This window comes from Scleropages formosus, chromosome 20, assembly GCF_900964775.1.
Source record: "Scleropages formosus chromosome 20, fSclFor1.1, whole genome shotgun sequence".
NCBI classification, from domain to species: domain Eukaryota; kingdom Metazoa; phylum Chordata; class Actinopteri; order Osteoglossiformes; family Osteoglossidae; genus Scleropages; species Scleropages formosus.
This window is the reverse complement of record NC_041825.1, coordinates 1,750,148-1,772,872: the sequence shown is the minus strand read 5'-3', so window position 1 is coordinate 1,772,872 and position 22,725 is coordinate 1,750,148. Positions and strand designations below refer to the sequence as shown.

The following is a 22,725-nucleotide window of genomic DNA, read 5'->3' as shown; positions in this document are numbered from 1 at the left end:
ATGTTTTTTTTTTTTTTTTTTTTCCTCTATTTTTGCTGTTCCTCTTTCTTTACCCTTAAGGTCAAGGTGGGCTGGGAATGAAAGGTAAAGCTACAGACATACAGTAACTAATAACAGTCAAAATTAAAATAATGATTAATAAAGTTTAAATGTTCATCAGAAAAATATAATGTACTGTAGTGTTATTTCCCTGTGTTTTTTTAAATATCAGATTCAAGGAGCAATTATCAATAAAAAAACTTCCTAATGTGTAGCTAGAATTCGTGTGTGTGTATATACAGTATGTATATATAGGTGTATATAGGTGTTTATATCTTTAAAATATTTTCTGCTTCTTTTCTGTGCTCTCTAGGTTATAGTAATGGCGCTAATGCTGCCGCTGGTAGGTGTTTCTCTTACTGATCCTACATTCTGACTATTAAATACTTGCAAGGTTTCATATATCTGTTTAATATAGCTGTACTTGTAAGAATGGCCATAATGTAAAATTCATCCGTATAATTTTCAGGGACAGGTTACCCCAGTGTGCCCATTCACCGTGGAGGATGGGGGGCCAAGGCAGGCAAGGAAGCAGGTGCCATTTAATTTCATGTGTAGCATTTAGAGTTGATGCCAAATAACAGATAGGCAGCCGCCTTCTCACTTGGAGAGGCTGCAGGTCCCAAACACACTGTCTCTCATGGTCTTTGTTAGACCTCATCAACTTCCACGTGAACTTGGCCCTGGGAAGTGTTCCTCGTTCACTAACCTGGGCCTGACCTCTCTAAGACTGCACTGTGCACCGCAGTGAGTTACAAAAGGAAGTAACCAGGTTAGGTGATGAACCGGTGACCACCTGGTGACCACTGTGACGGGACCCCAGTTCACTCGAAACATGTCCTTGGACTGTGTGAGGAAACCAGAGCACTCACAGAAACCCACACAAACCTGAATCTGGATCCTATCCCATAAGCACACAACTCAGGAACTGAGAGGCATTAGTGCCACCCACTGCACCGCCTTGCCACTGGTCTCAATAAGAATAATTTTTTACAAAGGAATGACGTAGCTCTTACTGTCTTAAAAAAAGGTTTTGGAATAAACTGAAAAGAGTTATTGGAGCAGGGCTGAGGAGGAACTAATCTCTGAAAACAAAAGGAATGTCAGGAACCTAAACACTACGGTGTGATTTTGTGAAGGGGAACATGTATAAGGGCGCTGTCTCTGCAGCTCGCCCTCAAATCACATCGACTGACCTCTTTCTACTGTACTTTGCTCCTCAGTCCAAAGGGAATCAAAGACAAGTTTAATTGTTGTTAAACATGGGAACGGCATTGAATTTGAAATTCAAGCTCATTTTACTAAATGTTGTGCTGTAGCAGTAATGATGATGTGACTTTATAATGCATGTGTGCTTTTTCAGGGACGGGACCACCCAGTGTGTCAGCCAATCTCGGACCGGGGGCCAGTGCAGAAAAGGGGGCAGGTGGGCAATCGGTTCACTGTCACTTTGCGTTTATTCATCTGATGCTTTTCTCCAAAGCAGCTTACAATTATTAACATTTACATGTATTTATTTACTAGACGCTTTTCTCCAAAGCGACAAACATCTCATGGATAATACAATGCGTTCATTATATGAGCAGGAAGAGACACTGAGATGCAGACGTGTGATTCTTAAGTGCAGTTAGTTTGTTTCTTCCCACCATGTGAACCGATGTTCATCACGAGTAGCTGCATAAAACGTTATCAGAATATCCAAGATTCAAAATTACCTTCCTAGTAATAATTTTTATTTTCAGATACAGATAAACATTTACGTTACATTACAGGAGTAGCTGTATAACGGTTTATCATGATCTTAAAGTTATGGTGTATGAACATTTACACCTTACACGAACTTAAGAGATGATGGCAGAAGTGAGTCTGGAAGAGTTGAGTTTTCAGACCCTTTTTAAATGTGGACAGGGATTCAGCAGTTCTGAGTGACAGGTGGTCGTTCCACCACAACAGAACCAGAACCAAGAATCTCAGAGTTTTACCTTTTGTGCGCGAGACCACCAAGCGGGCAGATGTGGAAGAGCGTAACAGTGGGGTGGGGGTGTAGCGGTTGATCAGGTCCTGTAGGTTTCTGGGAGAAGTTCTATTGATGCATTTGTAGCTTATTACCAGGGTTTTAAATCTGATCTGCACATTTACCCATTTATACAGCTGGGCAGTTTTACTGGAGTAATTTAAAGGGAGTACCTTGCTCAAGGGTACTATAGTTGGAGGTGGGATTCAAACCTGTGACTTATGGGTCTAGGCAGCAGCTCTAACGACTACGCCACCAGCTGCCCAGTTTGAGAAAGTTTCCTCATGACTGAGAGCATAGCAGTCAACTGCAAGTAGCGTTGCTCTACGTCTTCATTATGAATAAACGATATGAATGATGCGTATTTTTCCTGCATTCTAGGTGTTGCTGGAGGCCCTTATGATGGACAGAGTCCGAGCGCTGGACTACCTGCCGGAGACAAGTCCTCCAAATATGGTGAGCAGGAGCGAGCGTGTGAGACGTTCGCTGTGTTTCGAAATGCTGACAGGAGTGAAAACCGCGATCAATGGTCACAAATTTTACAGGGAATGAATTTGCTTCGTTACTCATTGAGGCTTTTTCAGGCTTGGTATTCACCACGATTTCCGTTCTTTTTTTCTTTCTAAAAAGCTGCCGGTTACAGTTCAGTCGGCTCAGTGCTTCTAAATGAAATATTTAAAATGGGAGCGACGTCAAATTATTCCGTTTGCGAATTGGCCTCGGTGTCAAGTGCATCATTTCTCCGTGAGTCTGTTTTTCGGCTGATTTCACGCGTATTTCTTAGCGACTAACCAGGTTATCCAAGTGTAGAGAGTTTAACTAACAGGCCTTCCTGGGATTTAAACCCCTTCAAGTTGCAAGGCTGGGTCCTTAACCGCTCTCCTACCTGATGCGGATCACCGCCGTGCCTGTCTCTGCAGCGGGGGCTGGAAACGGTGTGGCTCCGGGTTCGACTCCAGGTGCCACTCCTGCACAGCTGCCCTTTGGGGGCCGACCTGTGGTTCCTGCTGGGTTGGGACCTGATGGCAAGGCGGGCACCTACAGCACGGGGCAGCTGCCCTACGGGGGACGGACGATCCAGTCTGCTGGAGCAGGGGCTGAACCAGGCTTGGGTGAGTGCGCCTGAGCACTGGGCTTGGAGAAAATTCACAAAAATGTAGAATAAGAGACAAGAATTTTCACGGGAGCAAAAAAATGAACAGCCTAACAGTTTTTGCTTCTTAGAAGAATAAGGATAATAACTTATTTATACCGCTGAAGTCCAGTTCCGTTTTATTGAGTGCAGCCGGACTGGGAGCCGGACTGGGAGCCAGACTGGGAATGGATTCCACTGCAGGCCAGTACGGTGAGGACGGACCACATCCTTATTCCATTATGTGCTGTATTTCCTCAGACGGTGCTGCAGTTGAAGGGTTCTCAAAGCTCCAATTCCTGCTTTCTCCGAGCGCGTGCAGTTAGAAATCAGTGATACACCTCTGGAAATTCGCTGGCAGAAATACAAATACAATAGAACAAGAATGGGCTTTGACTGAGCCATTTTTACAGTTACAATAAGTACCTTGGGGGGGGCACGCGGTGACGCAGCCGCTTTGGCCGGGGCCCGCCGTGTGCCGAGGCTGGGGTTCGAGTCCTGCTCGGGGCGCCTTGCGGTGGACTGGCGTCCCATCCAGGGTGTGTCCCCCCTCCCCCTTCAGCCTCGTGCCCTGTATTGCCGGGTTAGACTCCGGTTCGCCGCGACCCCTCTTGGGACAAGTGGTCGTAGACGTTTTGTGTGCGTGCGTATAGAAGTACCTTGCGCTCCAACACACCGATTGGCCCGTTCTACTCATGAGAGATGGACGCACCATCCGCATGTGTCTCGCTGCATTCATCCCCATCCCTGATCTGTGGCTCGCGCTCCCATTGGTGGACAGCAGTGACACCAGTGTCTCATTCACTGGTTTAGTGTCGCCGAGCTGAATGGACACTGCGAGCGCGATGGACGTCGCACAGCCGGGCTGTGAATAATGGGCTCCCGGTGCCACTTTACAGCACTGAAACTGCTGGGCTGCCCCACACACACACACACACACACACACACACACACACTCACGCCCAGTGTTTCATGTGATATTGTCGTCACCATGGAAACAGCCGTAAAGGGCCACCGGGAGCTTTACTGTACATTGTATAAGTTTGGCACGATGCTTCAGGAAGACCATTTTCTAACTTTCCGTATCAGTTGTCACCAGTCTGTTATGGCTTCATTAGTTGTGAAAAATATCATTTTAAAATTAGGACTAATTAATATAACTTCAGTTGCATTTAAATTATTTTTTTTTTGTTGGGGGGGCAATTTTACTCTAGGAAGCACTAGTCAACTTCCTTACGATGGTGCTGCAGTCATTTCTGCCGGGCTGAATGGTAAGTCTTCGAAGCTCTGAGCTCCACGATGACCGAAATTATTAACATAAGAACGATTCGAGACAGGGAGTGGAACATGTGTACATTTACATATTTCATTTTTTCATTCAGTTGATGCTTTTCTCCAAAGAGCCTTACGGGCCCCATGTTCTCATTTACAATATGAAGGATAAATGGAGACAAAGCACATTTACAGAAAAACAATAATTGCACCTTTTTTTTGTGAAAGATCCTTTACAGGACACTTTACTTCAGCAAAGTCCCGTCTTTGGCTCCATTTTTGTACTTGTTGTTTTCTTCTTTTCTTCGCTGAGGTCGCTGCAGTATTTTACTGTGTGAACTAAACGGTGAACCAAATGAAACCATATTTAATTAATTCAATACATTGGGCCTGTGGATTTAAAAAGAATTTAACAATGATCTACTGTATAATTATACATTAATTATAAAGAAAATTGAAATAATTCCTTTCCCCGTGCTCCTGCGATAGGAATCGGCCAGTTGCCGTTTGACTCCCAGGCAGCGGGACTCGGGTCCGAAGGCAGTCCGGCAGGAGTATATGGTAAGAACCCAAACGCTGTACATGTACAGCACATTCATATTTATCGCTCTTTGTTACTTCCATGAATCGTGATCTTCACTGCAAACTTTCCTATCGATTCACCGGCAATTTGCAGGAAGTTGGCTGCCGCATGTTCCCCAACCCCTGGGAGTCGGAGCAGGAGGAAAAGCAGCTGGGAAACCTGCTGGGAACTACGGTTAGACACCACTTCACCGTATCTTCGTTCCGTTCTGTTCTATTTGTAGTGAAGACATTATTTCACCTGTCGTTTTGCGTTCTGCCGCCTTTGTCCGCAGAGGTGCTCATTCAGGCTGAGCCTCGAGGCAATATTTGTTGTAGAAAGTTGTATTCTGTTTTATTTTATTGTAACTGAAAATTATTTAAGGGGGTGCGGTGGCGCAGTGGGTTGACCCGGGCCCTGCTCTCCGATGGGTCTGGGGTTCGAGTCCCGCTAGGGGTGCCTTGCGACGGACTGGTGTCCTGTACTGGGTGTGTCCCCTCCCCCTCCGGCCTTACGCCCTGTGTTGGCAGGTTAGGCTCTGACTCTGGGACAAGCGGTTCAGAAAGTGTGTGTGTGAAAATTATTTAATCATCTATTTTGTAGAAAATACCAATACATCGAGGGGGTGCGGTGGCACAGTGGGTTGGACCACAGTCCTGCTGTCCGGTGGGTCTGGGGTTCAAGTCCCGCTTGGGGTACCTTGCGACGGACTGGCGTCCCGTCCTGGGTGTGTCCCCTCCCCCTCTGGCCTTATGCCCTGTGTTGGAAGCTAGGCTCCGGTTCCCCGTGACCCCATATGGGACAAGCGGCTCTGAAAATGTGTGTGTGTGTGTCTGTGCGAAAATTATTTAATCATCTATTAGGTAGAAAATACCAATACGTCCTCAAAAACGTTTCCGCTCTACCACTCCTGACTTTTCGTACTCTGCATCCCTCTCTTTCAGGAATCGGTGGTTTTCTGTACGGTGCTCAGCCCCTCGGAATAGGGACTGATGGGGAATCTGCAAAATATGGTATGTGTATCTGTTCCAGGACTCTCGGTCTCTCTCTAGATGCGCACAGCTTCCGTCGCTGTCTTTCTGTCACTTCCGCTTTACGGTGACCCCCCCGCGTCCTGTGTCACTCTTAGGAAATAGTGGCTCCCCATATGGAGCTCAACCGCTCCCTTCTGGTGGGAAAAGTGCGGAAAAATATGGTGGGTTTTTTCAGTCTTCATTTTACTGTCATTTCTAGGCAGAAGGAGTTATGAAATATGAGACAGTTTCATACTCTTGCTCCGTTTCTCCCCTTGATTCGCAGGACAGGCTGGATCTCCGTATGGGGCGCAGTCCCTGGGACTCGGCGCTGAGGGAACATCTGCGAACCCATACGGTGAATTTCGGGTTCCATCATCATCGTTATTTTCGATTAATGACGACTCAGTGGCCCTCATGTTCTTTGCTGTTGCCTCACAGGGAATGGAGGTTTACCGTATTATACACAACAACTTGGACTAGAGGCTGATGGGAAATCTTCTGGAAAATATGGTATTTTACACTTTTCTGCTTTTTTTTTTGTTGTCTTTGCCGCGTTGTGTTGAGGTGTACAGTACCGTACTGCTTTAAGCATCAAAGGCTCACCTACTGTACCTCATTATGTGGTTTCGCTGTCCTTCAGGAAACACTCGGTTGCCATATGATGCCCATCCGCTTGGACCGGGGTCAGAAGGAAAGTCTGCTGGATCGTACGGTGCGCATCTTTCCTCTGTGCATTTTTGCGACTATCATTATGTAGCTCTCTGCACGTCCATCTCTATTTGACTTTTCTTTGTCCCAGGAAACGCCGAGTTGCCGGTTCAGCCCCTTGGTCTGGAAGGACATAGTAAATCTACTGGTAAACATGGTACGTTTCTGCCAGTGTATATGCAGTGCATGTAAACGCGGTATTTCCTCTGCCAGTCATACACATGAGTAAATTTGCTTAATTTAATGTTCACTGAAGTTACCTGAACCTAACGGTGCACTCTGAAGGTAAACCAAAGGTATTCAGAGGGACACAGATTCTCACGAGCACCCAGACTTCTGCTATATCAGTGTGGGACTCAGTAGTTCTGACATACAAACATACGTCACATAGGGACTGATCACAGAACTAACTAACTGGCCTGAAACAGCTGTTTGAACAGAATTATTCAAAAATAAAATATCTACTCTTGAGACTTACACAGATGATTACCAACAGGCAAAGCGACGCATTTTTCTCTGCAGCACAAAAATAATGGGACAGATGCAGAGTGGGCAAAGTAACGAAAGCACCTTGCCACCAGTCAATATATGAATATCGAGTGGCACCACCCTTTACATTCAGAACAGCTTCAGTCCTTCTTAGAATGCTGTCATAGAAGTCCTCAGTGATGTTTGTATCTCATGATTTGAGAGGCCTTGGAAGGCATTTGACTTCATACTGCTATTTATGGGGACATTATGACCCGGCAATATATAGGAACATCATGCGGGAAGTGTTTTGCACCATAGGGTGCACTTGGTCTTCTTTATGCAACTTTGGGCATTGGCCTTGGATGCAAATAGTTTCTGAATGGCAGCTGTGCCATGAAATCCAGCTTTGGGAAATTCACTACATCCAGTTTTTTCTGAGACTGGGTCATATAGGTACCGGTTCCATTCTGTGGTCATTTTTGAGGTTGGATTTTTGGGGCATTTAGTAAATATGCTGGGAAGTGTTCATCTATTCCTGTCAACGAGCTGTCACGCGAAGCAGACCGGAGACCCAGATATGTGGACCCAGTTGAGGGCTCATGGTTTACAAGGACATTCAGGACGAGGCAATACTGTCAGTCGCGGACAGGCGTGGGTCAATCGGAGGTGCAAACGGGGTCTGAGGGGAGAATCTGAAGACGTGGTCGGTGAAGCAAAGCGAAGTCGATACCACGGGAAACAGAAATAGGGACAAGGAGAGGGGTACACAGAGGAAGGACAGATAAAGTAGCTGAGAATGGCTCATGAACACAGGAAGGACGGTGGTCTCTAAGAGATTCCACAACTGGAACATGGTCGAGTGCTGGTTATTATGGCCAAGTGTTTCAACTAGTGTCAGGTGCTGCTGGTCGAGGTGCAGGCCTGGTCATGACATGAGCTTTGACTTGTGACCACTGTTCCTCTTGGCCAATGGTGTTTGTCTGTGTTTGTAACATTGTGTCATTATTTTTGAGACTTTCACAAATTAAATAATTTCTAATTAATTCACCTGTAGTTCGAGATCGACTGGCCTCCATAGCTCTTTCTCAGTTGCCTCATGTTACTGCCACATATATGGCGTATTAAATGGAATATATTCAAATGCTCATTATCAGTTATATTATCGTTATCGTCAACACATACATGGCTATTTGGAAAATCAACATAATACGGTATGACTCAGTAACAAAAGAATTTCTGATTGTGACTTTGTTACTTCAAAGTTAAACTTTTTCATGTTTTGCTTCTGTTATTTTATCCACTCCTTGCAGCATTCAGGTTTCTTAAAATGCTTATATAGCATTTTAAAGAATTGGAACTAAATAATTTCTATTCTTGGTACGTTTCTATTTCTCTATCAGCGCTTTGCTCACCATTGCTTTTTGCATCACAATTCTGGCCTTGTTTTTTTACAGGCTAGAAATTTATCTTCTCATTTTCTTTTGTCTGTCTCTGTTTCTTTCCAACTTCACGTGTTCGAATATCTGTTGGTATCTTCTCGTTTTCACTTTTTCTTGTATCATATTCACCCTTTCTTCGCATTTAAATTCCTCTGTTTCCCAATTGATTACCCACATTATTTCATGCTTTCTGTTTTCACCGGTGTGCTTCTTTCTCCCAAATTCCATAACCACCTTGATCCTGCTGGACCAACATTTAAAGGAGGTTCTACCTCAGTCGATGCTCCTTCACCTACTCCAGGACAAGTGCTTCCCTCTTTCTCCCCAGTCACTTCTCTTCTCCTACCTGTTGCTCTGGTCCCTGAGGATGTCTCTGTTCCCTCAGCACCCTCACCGCTAGACTCAGAGGTGCTATCGGTGGCTGTGCCACCCCTGGACACTACTAGCCCCTCTCTTGCACCCGCAGTTACACAATTTCGAGCCCTGCTTCCTGTGCAAGTCAAACCTCTCAAACCACAGCTGCCACTGCCGCCTGAGCAACAGACACACATTCTGCAGCATCCAAAACTGCACCTTGATCCTCAGGGTAAAACATGGTAAGGTAATGAGTAAAGTGAGGTAACAAAGGAGACAGGCAAAGGAATACCCCATGGGGTGACAGGGTGACACTGATACAGTAGAGCCCTCATAGAGTGGGCAGTGAAAAGAAAAGAATCATAGAGAAGGGGATCAGAGCTTATGGTATGGGAATCACTCCGGACAAAACTGGAGCTTGAAGCAAAGGGTTCAGTAACAAAAAAGTGCAGACGGTCCCCAAGTTACGATGGGCCAACTTACAATTTTTCAACTTTACAATGCTGCCATAGCGATACGCATGCAGTAGAAACTTTACTTTGAATTTTGATTTTTTTTTTTCCCCCCGTCAAGCGATATGCAGTACGATGCTCTCTCGTGACGCTGGGCAGCAGCAGCAATTCGCATTGCCCAAAAAACGTTTAATATTTAGTTGCAATTATTAATGGATTTGGGAGGTGCGGTGGTGCAGTGGGTTGGACCGGGTCCTGCCCTCCGGTGGGTCTGGGGTTCGAGTCCCACTTGGGGTGCCTTGCGACAGACTGGCGTCCCGTCCTGGGTGTGTCCCCTCCCCCTCCGGCCTTACGCCCTGAGTTGCCGGGTTAGACTCTGGTTCCCCGCGACCCCGTATGAGACAAGCGGTTCAGAAAGTGTGCGTGTATGTATTAATGCATTTATCTAATAACTTTCAAACTTTTACACTGCGGGAGTGTGAAGTTCCTATAGCAGAAATATGAACTGGCAGTGAGACTGATACAGAATGTCTTTCTCTAGGTGGAAAAGAAATTAAATATGGACTGAATGGGTTCTTTGGCAATGGATACCAAGGTGAGACTGAGAAAACACTCCTCTGTTTATATTTCTGCAATATGTAAGTGTTACGAACACTGCTCAGAATATTGTATACATAATATGCTATATAAAATGTCACATTGTACAGATTTTAAAATACTCATACTCTTCTTTTCATTCTTTTATAGGTTAAGTCTAGTGAAAGTGGCCCAAAGGAACATGTTCGGTCTTTTTTTACTGTACATTTTTCTTGAATTATCTTTATACTGCCCTTGAATTGCTTTTCTCCTACCTCTTTTCCTGTTGTCGAGATTGTGTTTTTGGCTTAGCCTCACCACTAGAGCTCAGAGAGCACATGGCTATTTGTTTGTCTATGCAATATGCAAACCTCCCTCATCATTACCACTTAATTTTCCTCTCTTGTCCTGGCGTTAAACTGAACACCAGGATTTTAAGTCAGTTCAACACCTCGAAGTCATCGCATTGTTGCAACTGGAATATTCACTGCTTCCTTAGGTATTAATTAAGTATATTCTCATTTCTGTTGTTCAGCCCTAGAATTACTTGTTCTTAATTTCGCAAACTCAACCTGGACTCATTATTCAACAAATGAACGCAGACGACCTCTGGTTGAGTACTATACTGGATCATTTCAGAAAAATGTGTTTAACGTTGGGACTCTAAATACAGCTCCACCACTAAAATTATAAGGCATTTGCTTATTCAGTTTAAAGGTTATGGTAATGAGTTTGTCACTGGTTAAATGTCAGTGGACTTGCAAATTTACCAGGGTTATTGTATTTGCATTTGAAGGTCACAAGTTAAATAAAACTCTAGATTTTTATTGAAAACTTGTAGTAAACATCTTGGAGTTTTGCAGTTCTGACGGTGTACATTATTGTTTTCTTTAAGCTCATTATCACTGCTGTGCATAAATTTATTCATTTATGTTTAATCTTCTTTAAAATAATCAATATGTGCATATGTACTACATGTTTATTTTAAGTCCATAAGCCCTAAAAGGACTCATTTCCAACTCCAGATGCATGTTATGGACTCCTGAAACAGTTCTAAACGTATTATTTAAATCACTGCCAGGGTCCACTCTACCATATCTACGTGCTGGATGTTACAGCACAAATGTGTGGTATAATAAGTATAAGATTTCTTGACCAAAACCTTAATATGTTTTCTGTGGAGCTATGAATGTACTTTAAACACACAGAAACTTTGATTAAAACACATTTTTTCATGTAAGGAAGTACCGGTGTCTTCAGTTACCTTATTTGCTTAATTTAAAAAAAAAAAAAAAAGTCATTATGGACAGTTATTTAAAATCCTGTTTGTGAAACTTTTGTCCACATAGAAAGTCAATTGGAATAATTTCATAAGAAGGTAATGCTACATACAGCACTGCAATAAGTGAACCTAGGAGTTGAACACAAACGAGCTCTGTTTGAGAGCCAAATATTTGGCAAAATAACCATAGAATTCATCACTTTTGGAATCTCTTTCGGAAATGTGATCTTGGTTTCCATGGCAATATAAAAATATGAAAAGGTGCTGCAGCTGATCTTCACTAAAGTCTTAAGAAGTAAGTGGACCAACGGTTGGCTTAACCTGCAGGTTCAAGGTTGCTGGTTTAAATCCCTCTCTGACCCCTGCTCTGCATGGTGGCCTTGACTAATGCGATTACCGCAAATTACTCCGGTTACAGCACACTACTTTACAGAGGGGCAAAGTGCAAGATGATTCAGACAAATGAGCCAACTGAAGAACAAATCAGACTTTTTCTAACCTTTTTTAAATAATATCCTCACCCAATTGTGTGAGCACCCTGTTTATGAAAAAAATAACTTTCACTGGGCTAAATTGTAAACTCTAGTTACTTATGGAACAGATATATGAAAAGGCAAAAACTCGTTTGTGATGCTCAGGTAGATCCTGCAGAGCAGCTTCAGAGGCCCCACTAGGGTGTCTTTCTCACGCTTCACGTCTCCAGCATCCATGGGATCCTTACATAAGCCTCTCGTAAATGAGAGATCTTTGTTCCTCTTCCTTAACATGACACATTTAATTCAGTTCACCTCATCCCACACCATGGTGAATGCCTATGGTTTGGCTAAAGTGTGCAGTGAAGGCAGTGTGTGTACCAGTGTGTGAATAAGTCTTTGTACGGTGTCTACTGCGTGTTGGGAATCACAGAGGTGGAAGACCATCAGATCTCCTAATGAATTCATCTAGATGGCTGTTGGTGAGCACGCGAGAGCCCCGGGTTCAAGGCAGCGCTACCTGGATGCAGGCTAGGGGTCTGATCGGCCCTGGTTGGGTCGCATGGGCGAGGTGATGTTGAAAGACCCCAAACACCCTGTGACCCCAGGTTCCATCACCGATGATGCGTCCAGGTGCACCGCGACCTTTGACTACTGAATAAGTTCAGCAGCATATTATACTTCTTGTTCTGTAAAAATTTACACCGATTGCTATTGATTTCTCACAAATACAAAAGAGCTCAGCGACATGTTAGATGCCTGTGAAAGAATTTTAAGAGAAGAGTTTTAGGGAAAGGGGGGCGCGGTGGCACAGTGGCTTGGGCCGCAATCCTGCTCTCCGGTGGGTCTGGGGTTCGAGTCCCGCTTGGGGTGCCTTGTGGCGGACTGGCGTCCCGTCCTGGGTGTGTCCCCTTCCCCCTCCGGCCTTACGCCCTGTGTTACCGGGTAGGCTCCGGTTCCCCGTGACCCCGTAAGGGACAAGCGGTTCTGAAAATGTGTGTGTGTGTGTGTGAGTTTTAGGGAAAGGGGGGCGCGGTGGCACAGTGGCTTGGGCCGCAATCCTGCTCTCCGGTGGGTCTGGGGTTCGAGTCCCGCTTGGGGTGCCTTGCGACGGATTGGCGTCCCGTCCTGGGTGTGTCCCCTCCCCCTCCGGCCTTACGCCCTGTGTTGCCGGGTAGGCTCCGGTTCCCCGTGACCCTGTATGGGACAAGCGGTTCTGAGAATGTGTGAGTTTTAGGGAAAAAAGCTAGGGAAACTGCCGGGTTGTGTTATGATAACTAAATCTTCATATTTTTTACATGATATGTATTTTTGATATATTTGCGAGGAAAACGGATGAGTTTACATGTGAGCCTGGATAGTATGTCTCCCTTTCTCTGCATTCAGGTGTAAAATTAAAATGTAATGTAGTTGAAATGTACGTATTCAAAAATGCATATCTTGACAGGTAAGTTACTGTATGTGCTAACGATTTCTAAATTGCCTTGAACTTAAGAACCAACTACGACTGAGTGGATTATAATGACCCCACTTTCAAAACGTGTTTTACCGTCCTTATCCACAACCTATTCTACTTGATCTCAACAGTGAGCATTTCTTCAATAACCCAAAAGCTTATTTTGCACTCTGCGCTCGTGTAGCTAACATTTAGCTAATTAAGAGTGAAAGCTGTGCTCAAACACAGGCCATTAGATGGAATTACACTGACACGGCAAGACAGGCAGCAGGAGCAAGAGGAAATGCAGTAAAACAAGGTGTTCGGGACTGTTACGCAAGTCTTGCGCGTGTGTAGCTACAGTAGATGCCATGGGCTTCACTTTCTGTAAAATCTCAACAGAGGAAACGGGTGGAATCACAAGAACTTGTCTCAATTAATAACCCTCAGCCAGTTTCCTTTACACGAGAGCGCTACGGTAAGGGCTGTGATTACAATTACTATTCTAATAAACACCCAGAAGAAGGTAAAGTTTGTTATTTTATTCCATTATTAATTTATTTATACAGGCAAGGACACAAATTCGTACATTTATGCATTGCATAGTGGAAAAAGACCCTTTGGGGCATCGAAATGGTTCCAGCGACTTGGTGTAACAAGTGCACAGCGGCACGTGCGGCTTTTTGGCGGGAAGCGTCGGAAACGGAAGGATAATTCCGAGGTTCGTGCGGAAATGTGCGCGCGGTGCGAAGAGTCAATCGCGCGCTGATCTCTAACGCGTCCGTCCGCCGCGTGCACGTGCGCGTGCGCTCGCGCCAATCCCAGCCTCTACCCCGCGCGCCCCCGCCCGCGAGGATCCCCCGGCGGCCGCCGGACGATGGAGGACGGAGGAGGATGCGGATGCGGAGCACCCGGGCAGCACAGTGTGTTTCGGCGTCCGGGGAGGAGGAAGAGGAGGAAGAGGAGGAGGAGAAGAGAGGAGAGCCGCGACGCGACGCGACGCCCCTGTTTCCCTAGCGTTCGCCTTGGTTTCCTTCGGATTTTTCCGGAAGGGCCGTTCGTGCAGCCGCGAGCGCGGCGGAAGTGAGCGGAGGGCGACGCACCTGGATCCGAGCAACTGGCCGCTGAAGAATCGGACCCGACTTTGCGCTCGGAATTACTGAGCACACACACAGAGACCACGCACTCCACACACAACGGGCTGCGTCGCTCGCATCGATTCCGAGACCCTTAAACATCATTGATACTTTAACGGCATCGACGAGATATTTTAATTAACTGATTTTTTTTTTTTTTCCCCGAAGCTGGGGCTGCACGTCACGTGGCACGTGCTGGCAGGGGAGGGGAGGGGAGGGGGGTATGAAACGCGCTTTATGAATGAATGAATGAATGAAAATGAACGACTAACGACTCGTCACACTACAGACGCCGGTAGAGTCGCGTGTTTCTCTCCATCTCCACTTGAACCCTGAGCCGAGTCGGGCCGCTCGCGCCACCGGTAACCCGCGTGTAGCGGAGGCTGGATTTCATACACACACAGTTACAGTATATTAATAAACAGTGCGAGGAGCGGAGTGGCTGCTGTTCACACACAGCTAGGGGTGTGAAATACACAAGTACAGTACAGTCTGGTACAGTACTGTACAGTTTACTACAGTACAGTCTAGTACGATAGACTCTTACAGTTACAGTATACTACAGTTTAGTGCAGTCTGTTAGAGTGCATTGATTGCCTGCGCACAGACAGAATTTGCCTCTCTCACCCATCCCATGTTCTGCGCACTTTCAGCCTGCACCGGCGTTTATCATATTTTCATGATCGTATTTTGCGCGTGAGCATGGCCTTCCTGAGCGGACCCCGGCTGCTGGACTTGGCCAGTTCCCCTCCGCACCTGCAGTTCAACAAGTACGTGCTCACCGGGTACCGGCCCGTGTCCTCGGGGCTCGAGTGCGTGCGGAGCCTCTTCTACCTGCACAACGAGCTGGGCAACATCTACACGCACGGTGAGAAAAAAAAGAAAAAAAAAAAAAAGTTATTATTGTCAATTCATAACTGTAACCGTAGTCTCTGTGCGGTGCGCTCTTGCCGTTGCAGGTGACCCTCACCTGAGCACGTGGCTGCACCGCTACGTACCGTCCCCCCCAAGTGGGCTGTGTGGGCAGGATGTTACTTGTGTGCATTCCTTTTTTTAAGATTAATTGTGTTATTAATGTTATGAACAAAAGTGGGTCACACTCAGCAGAGACAGGAGGAAGATGAGGAAAGTTGCAAATACTTCCACTTGTACTGTATACACAAACAAGCTGGAAAGGTGACAATGTTACAGCGGCGTGAACATGTAGCGCTGTGTAGAAAGATACTTTCCACAATTCCTTTGAATTGTCACGTAGATCGAATGATCGTTTTTCATTCTACGAATTTTCTGTTGCGCAAAACTCTGAAGATGTTAGGAAAGTGCGAGAGTCATAACATGACAGGGTTCCACAGACCTGACATGAACATTACATTTATCTGATGTTTTTCTCCAAAGTAATTTACCGCTTTAAGCTGTTTGCAGTTACTTTCCCATTAATACATCTGGGTAATTTTACTGGAGCAACTTGAGGTAAGTACTTTGCACAAGGGTACTACATCTGGAAGTGGGGATTGAACCTGTGACCTTTTGTCCAAAGGCAGCAGCTCAAACCAGTGCACCACCGGCTCTCCTAGACAAGTTGTGGCAAAGTTTATCAGCATCTCTAAATGTACGTTTTTTTTTCCTGCAAAACCTGCCACAAACCGCTGAAACAACGTGGCGGAAACATGGTACACGTATGCATGCACGAATGACTACGGATTTTATTTATTCGTATATCTCACACTTTGTCCAAAATGTTTGTATACTAAGGTACTTGCAATGATTTAACTGTCTATACAGCAGGATAATCTCACCGTTTCAATTCAGGGTAATTGACCTTGCTCAAGGGTAATGGAGCAGGAGCGGGGATTCAAACTTGTGACTGTCTCCATCCACTGCTGTACCCACTGCCTCCAGATAGAATCAACAATGTGTAGTTAATCGCCTATAAGTTACATGGCTAATTTAAGAAAAAGGCAGGAAAATGCATAGCAGTACATTGTGCCCCCCGAACGAATGAAATGGACTATGGTACACTGTACAGTATTATTATTGTTGTTCCATTGCAATATTTATATGTATTTATTTCTTCTAAATTATATAAGAAAATATTTATATAATTTAAAGATTATGTAATTTATTATTTATAATACATGTTATTTATTAAATAATATTTAATAATATTATATATTATTGTTCCATCACAATATTTTCTTAGACTTTTACCACTGTTTGAATATATATATATATATATACACACACACACACACACACACACACACACACACACACACACACACACACACAGTTGACTAAAAGCCTTCCATACAGTTGAAACTGGTAGCCTCGGTCACTGCAACTCACTTGTGACGTCTGCACGTTGTGAGAACTTTTGGGAAAGGGTCTTGAATTTAAGGCCAGGTATGATCAGGGTTGAGGATATATGCTCTTTTTTGTGAGAAACACCGTACTTCTTTGTTGTTCTGCCGATCATAACCCTTAAGGTTCCAGTGCTTGGATTTTTGGATTCGTGTTCAGTGTCACCGGTTTTTTGGAACCACCAGCGTAGAAAGGGTATGAGCTATAATGTACATTAATATAATCAACACTAGCAAACCTTACAGATTTGAATATGTAAGAAGCAACTTCAGTGTATGGATTCGTGTGTGTGCTATATTGTGTCGATACTGGTGTGTGCTTCACTGAGGGTAACAAATAGCTGTTCACGTCAGAGGTGTCCAGACCAGCTTCTGTAGAGCTTCATACTAGTTAGTACTAATGAAGACAGTTTCTGGTTTACGATGACTAATCTTCTGAAGAGAATTAGGCCAGCAATAAAACCTTTGGGATTAAGGCCCTCCAAGACTATGATTGGGTCTCCTTGGCCTTGAAGTGGTTGCCAACTTGGGAGAAAGTAACACTCAGAAATGCTGAACACTGCAGCTGTTTCATATGAAACCTTGAAGAACCATTTCGTTTATGGTGCATAACGGGAACAACATCTTAAAACCACAAGTCATTTAGTCTTTTAGTCATTTAGTAACCACTTTTCTCCAAAGTGATGATGATTATTAATCAGTATTTTGCTGACGCCTTTATCCAGTGTGACCTACAAAGCTAGAGACACTACACTCCTTGCAGCCTTTCACCCATATATACAGCAGGGCAGTGTAATACACTCATTCACACACACACACACACACACACACACACACACACACACACAATGTAAGCAACTTAGTCACCACTTCAGTGCTTGATAGTAACTGACTTGTGTTCTTTTCCGTAATTCCTCTGTGGGCTGTTTTCTTCTTAGTATTAGATGTCTCCAGTGCCGTGATACGCTCATACGTAGGGTGGAGGTCTTCTGCCTTCCTGAAGGTAGGGTGGGTGTACTCTGTGGTGGCACACTCCCCGAACACTACAACAGGAAACTCTTTGCAGAACAGGTTGGAGGAAAACCACAGCTGCCACAGCCACCAGCCTGCAATGACCTGGTAGATCTCTGGAAAGTGCCTGTCTAGAGATCAGTACAGCATGGTCTGCTCTTGGTCAACAAACTCCTCTAACCTCGGTGCAGAATTTGGCAGTTATTCCAACTCTGTAGAGCTTCCAGTCATGGTCCCCTGTAGAGCTTCCAGTCATGGTCCCCTGTAGAACTTCCAGTCATGATCACCTGTAGAACTCCTACCCATTTTTCCAGGCATTCTCAGCCTCAGTACTTCTACAACTTCTTGCTTTGCCACACCAGCGTGAACTAGAGGACTTTCTTGTCCAATACTGGCCTTAGATTCCTTCAGAACAGTTACAGATGTGTGTTTGGACTCAAGGCCATGTTGCCTACCATGTTCTTACACTACTTTTTTCCTCTACACTGTTTATGTCCAGGACTCAAAATTGCTTTTTTGTGTTTGGTTGTTCACAGGACAGGTACGTTTTTCAAATCTTGCACCTGTCCAGCTTTGTAACACCTGGTAAAGAGGAAAAATAAGACAATGTCTAAGTTTAAAATAACCTTTAATGGGTGGGAACTCAACACAAGTATTTATTATCCGCAAGTTTAACAATTACATTTTCTGCATGCCTGATCCTCCACACAGGCAGCTGCACCTGGAAGCTGTATGTTAATGGAATGACAAGGCATAGGTGCAGCATTTACCACAATAATTTACCCCAGTAAATCACCCAGACTTGGAGAAAACCTCGACTTCTGCTTTTCCACCTGCTTTATCTCCATCCCTTCACTACCTTCTAGGCCAGGAACTGATTCTTTCCATGATGATACATGGTTTTACATTTTAATGTGTCATAAATGTCTTTTCTTTCATTTCCCTTGTGTTCCAGTCTGAGTTACACTCTCCTGCTCCAAAAAGCCTGCCGATTGTACCTTGTTTATTCCTTTTGTCAGCTGTCAGTTGTGATATTTTTACTGTGTCGGCCTACTCTCAACATCTTCCTTCAACGAAATCGCTGGAGAACAGCAGGATGGAGGGAAGTTTTACTTCATTTTTGACACATTTGGACACTTTTTAGCAAGAAAAAGATTTTGAAATGAAAATGCAGATTATGCTGTTAGTCGTGTCACGGTTTATTACGATCATCATTTTTGCATTCAGTTTGTTAATATTTTACCTTGATTTTATTGTCCACCCATTTGCTGGACAGCTATCAAAATGATTTTACCTGCCTGATATTCAAAGTTTAAGCAAATTAGGGTTAGGGTTACCTGTCCCGGGCAGTCGGATAACGTTAATATCGAGCCCTGTTATCTTCTCGAACGTAAATACGTTCACAGTTGTCAATAACTGGCTCCATTATACCATATTTGTCTGTACCTCCAAGTCATGTTTTCAGGTTAATTTTCTGTGTTGCACACTGGATTTGACCAAGTGTACAGCTATTCTGTAACACATTCAGTGTGTGTGTGTGTGTGTGTGTGTGTGTTTGTGTGTGTGTGTAATGTCATATTTCCTTTCATGGTTTGCATGTGGGTAACATGGTAAAATACACAGTTTGTTTCCCAGTTTCCAATTATGAAACCTTTTCACTAATGGTACCATGGTACCAGTCCTATGTTCCATTTGGGTTTACCGTTTAATGGATTGGACAAGGAAACCGTGTGTGTGTGCAAACTCTGCCCTTGAACTGACTGACATTTTTGCATTCTAGGCCTGCTTGGATATCCGATAAGTTAATTACGCTAACGCTCTTACACAGGAAGCGTGGGGATTAGCTGTGAGTAGGGGCAGTGAGGGGTAGGGGGAGGGAAGGGTCAGAGGGCAGCGGGGGGCCAGAGGGCATGTGGTGCAGTACTGCAGTGGGAGATGGGAACCACAGTGCCGTGTATTTTACTGCAGTAATGGACTGTGCACCTGTTCTTACCTGCTTTACATTGTAGTGAAGCGTAGTAAAGAAAAAAACCGCCAAGGAGAGTGTTGGCACTGAACACCAACTGGGGAGTTTATTTCATTTATTATTGGACAAATGTGGCCCTGATTGGGCTGTTTGGAAGGTGAAAACCTGTATCCTGAGGCCTCACTTCATAGGTGTTTCATGTGATATTACATCACAAATTGTTGCAGGATATAACAAGAATTTTGTTGTTTGGTGGGGGGAATTGAAAAACAGAAATAAATATCTGGGTTTGGTTAAATGAAATGAAATGCGAAAAATATTATATAGTTGTGGACCTGCTGCAAGTGGAGTGAGATTTGCTCTGTACCACTCGGTCATGAAGAGGTCACTGACCCCCATGGGCAGTGTGAAGACTCATTGTAGAGCCTCGCGGCTCCTTCTAGAAATGACCTCTTCACCTGATCTTTCCTTCGTGGAGGAGCACCTGTCCATATTTGCTGCTCTAAGGTGAGCTGAAGCCCTTCTGCTCTCGGCTGTTCCCCAGGAATCCCTCTGCTTTGCTTCCTGGTGCTGCTTCCCCTCAACATCCCCTGGTCGCAGATCAGCATCACGTGGCTGGGAGTCGTCCACTTCCTGGCCTGCCTGTCTCCGCAGCTGGGCTCCGTGCTCTACCACGTCTTCATGAACCACGAAGGGGGGGCGCCCGTCTACCACACTCTGCTCGCCCTTGACATGTGTGGCATCTGCATGATCAACACCTTAGGTAGGAGAATAGGAATGGGGCGCGGTGCGTGTCCTGTCCAGTTCAGTCCGTGTCGTTATGTGTGTCTCTCGCGGTGGAATATTGGTCCAGCAGCAGCATTCCCAGCAAAACCTGAGCATGAATTGCCAAAAATGTGGGCGTTTTTCTGAACACTTCACACGTTCCTGCCCGCAGGTTACTATTTGTACAAAGCAAAGTGCAGCACTAAGAGTTGTTGTGAATTTCTCAAAATGCATTTTCAAAGTTAATCTTAATTGCATTTTCTTCTACTATGCAATAGAAGGCTATTAAATCTGCTTCCTTCCATTATGCAAATACATGGGTGCAGTATTATAAATGTCCGTAATTTCACATAAATTCAACTCACTTTCACCGTGTTTACAGCTCCTATCTGGTGTTTACGGATGTTGGTGATCAATTATAAGCTGGCAAATGTTACGTGTGCTTAAGGGGTGAAGTGGTCAGTAATCCGCATTGAGTCTGACTTTGTCTCAACATCATTATTAATTCCATGTTATTTTATGTCAACTGTAATGTGGCTCAAAGTTATTTAAACTGCTTTTTAATACTAATATTTTTATATATTGCAGTTGTATTCAAGGCTTTTTACAGATCCTAAATTAATGGTAAACGTGAATTTGAGTTGTGAACAAAGCACACTTGTGGTCGCAGTTGTGTTCATTGACCGGTTTGCTTAGCTGTAATGTCGGCCCTGGGTTTCAGGGTCTGTGCCGAAGGCCACGGTAGTCGGGACGCTGCCGAGGCAGATTAGCGGAAGCCGGGAGTCCAGTCGGTGGTCCGGGTGAACGTGTCGCACTCGGGCGGCTTGGCAGGATTCTCGGCCTCTTTCTCTTAGGAGCCAGAGACGTCCGACCGGCGAATTAGTAACTGGCTGACAGCCCCGTCCTCCTTGCCGAGAGGTGCCACATCGCACCGCGTCCAGCGTAACACTCCCGCCTCTCCCTGTGCAGGAGCGCTGCCCATCGTTTACATCACGCTGCTGTGCTACCCCTCGCTGCGCAGCACCGCCCTGCTGGCCTACATCGTGCTGTCCGGCTACTCCATCTACTGCGCCGTGAGCGCTCGCGACAACGTGCGCCGGCTGCGCTCCTTCGCCTGGCAGGCCCTCTTCCGCTCAGTCTTCTTCCTGTCGCGCTGGGCGGGGGTGGGTGGCGGGAGCCCCACCTCCTTGCGCCACTTCATCGCCATGGACTCGCTGGCGCTGCTGGGCGGCCTCATCAACATCAGCCGCGTGCCCGAGCGCTTCCGGCCGGGCCTCTTCGACTACTGGTGCAACAGCCACCAGATCATGCACGTGTTGGTGGTGGGATCCATTGTGTGCCTGCACTGGGGGGTCCTCGACGACCTCGTGTGGATCAACAGCTACCGCTGCCCACCCGACTGACACCGAGCTAACGTCTGCGGGACCCGTAGGGCGTAGCGACGGCAACATGCTGTTCACGGCCGAGTGGAAGACAGACGCTCGGCGTGCAGAAGAGAATGGCGTAGGGTTAGGGTTGCGTGTTCTCGGCGCCAGGGGCCGTGGATGCAGGTATTGATATGTATAGATCGCTAAGAATGAATGTGTTGGAAGGGGATAAAAATGGTCTGAATCTCGGTAGGAGAAACTGGGATGTGTCACCACGTGTCCGTAGACTTCGGCGTGGAAGCACGCGTTTGGTTTTTATCGAAATTACACCAGCTTAACAGTTGATAACTGTGATGTGAAACCAGAGCCATTTTTTATAGCTCTGTTTAAATCTATCCTCAGAAGTCCCGGGTTCTTTTTGGGCTCGTTGTTATGGGCATTTTATAAAACGAAGTCAAACCTCTCGGTGTGAACGTGGTGTTGAACCACAATATGAACATAAATTCACCATACGAGATACCGTATTTACGGAAAACTGTATTTCCCAAGTGTTGCCTACTTAAAAACCAGCAGAGCATCAAAATGTAACAAGCAAACTTTGGTGTAAAGTTTCTAGTTACAATTTGTATATACTATGCACAGTTATGGACTAACTCTGTGGTAACACTTCCCATTTTATTCGTGGCACCTTGTGTATGGCTGTTGAAAGCAATTCAGTGCAGTATATAATACGGTACATTTTGTACGGTACATACCTTGTATTGCAAGTGTACTGCAGTACAGTCATCCCTAATATGAAGCAGACATCAGCAACTTGCTGATATTTATCAAATATTGTAGAAATGTTACACAATGTAACAATTTTAAAAGGTCTTAGTTACGTAGATTTTTTGCA

General features: G+C 45.2%; 1 protein-coding gene and 3 long non-coding RNA genes across 4 annotated transcripts; all 4 read left to right on the top strand.

Moving 5' to 3' along the window:
- Window positions 1–518: 518 nt before the first annotated feature.
- Window positions 519–2,496, top strand: LOC114909192 (uncharacterized). Its single transcript, XR_003797163.1, has 3 exons — window positions 519–574; window positions 1,403–1,465; window positions 2,435–2,496. It is a non-coding gene; the product is annotated as an uncharacterized LOC114909192 (long non-coding RNA).
- Window positions 2,497–5,154: 2,658 nt separating this feature from the next.
- On the top strand, window positions 5,155–6,215 carry LOC108919476 (uncharacterized). Its single transcript, XR_001964921.1, has 3 exons — window positions 5,155–5,214; window positions 5,964–6,032; window positions 6,149–6,215. It is a non-coding gene; the product is annotated as an uncharacterized LOC108919476 (long non-coding RNA).
- A 559-nt stretch (window positions 6,216–6,774) lies between these two features.
- On the top strand, window positions 6,775–10,706 carry LOC108919471 (uncharacterized). Its single transcript, XR_001964918.1, has 3 exons — window positions 6,775–6,900; window positions 10,001–10,054; window positions 10,207–10,706. It is a non-coding gene; the product is annotated as an uncharacterized LOC108919471 (long non-coding RNA).
- A 4,225-nt stretch (window positions 10,707–14,931) lies between these two features.
- On the top strand, window positions 14,932–21,866 carry LOC108919452 (progestin and adipoQ receptor family member 4-like). The gene is made up of 3 exons (XM_018727436.2): window positions 14,932–15,229; window positions 20,243–20,461; window positions 21,433–21,866. The coding sequence occupies exons 1-3, from the start codon at window positions 15,064–15,066 to the stop codon at window positions 21,864–21,866; spliced, it is 819 nt and encodes a 272-aa protein (XP_018582952.1). The 5' UTR covers window positions 14,932–15,063.
- The last annotated feature ends 859 nt before the right edge of the window (window positions 21,867–22,725 follow it).

Excerpts from the sequence above, each read along its gene's own strand:
- LOC108919452 (XM_018727436.2), top strand. The coding sequence starts at position 15,064 with ATGGCCTTCCTGAGCGGACCCCGGCTGCTGGACTTGGCCAGTTCCCCT. Across the intron at positions 15,230-20,242 it reads GGGCAACATCTACACGCACG|GAATCCCTCTGCTTTGCTTC; the intron begins GTGAGAAAAAAA and ends GCTGTTCCCCAG. Across the intron at positions 20,462-21,432 it reads CTGCATGATCAACACCTTAG|GAGCGCTGCCCATCGTTTAC; the intron begins GTAGGAGAATAG and ends CTCCCTGTGCAG.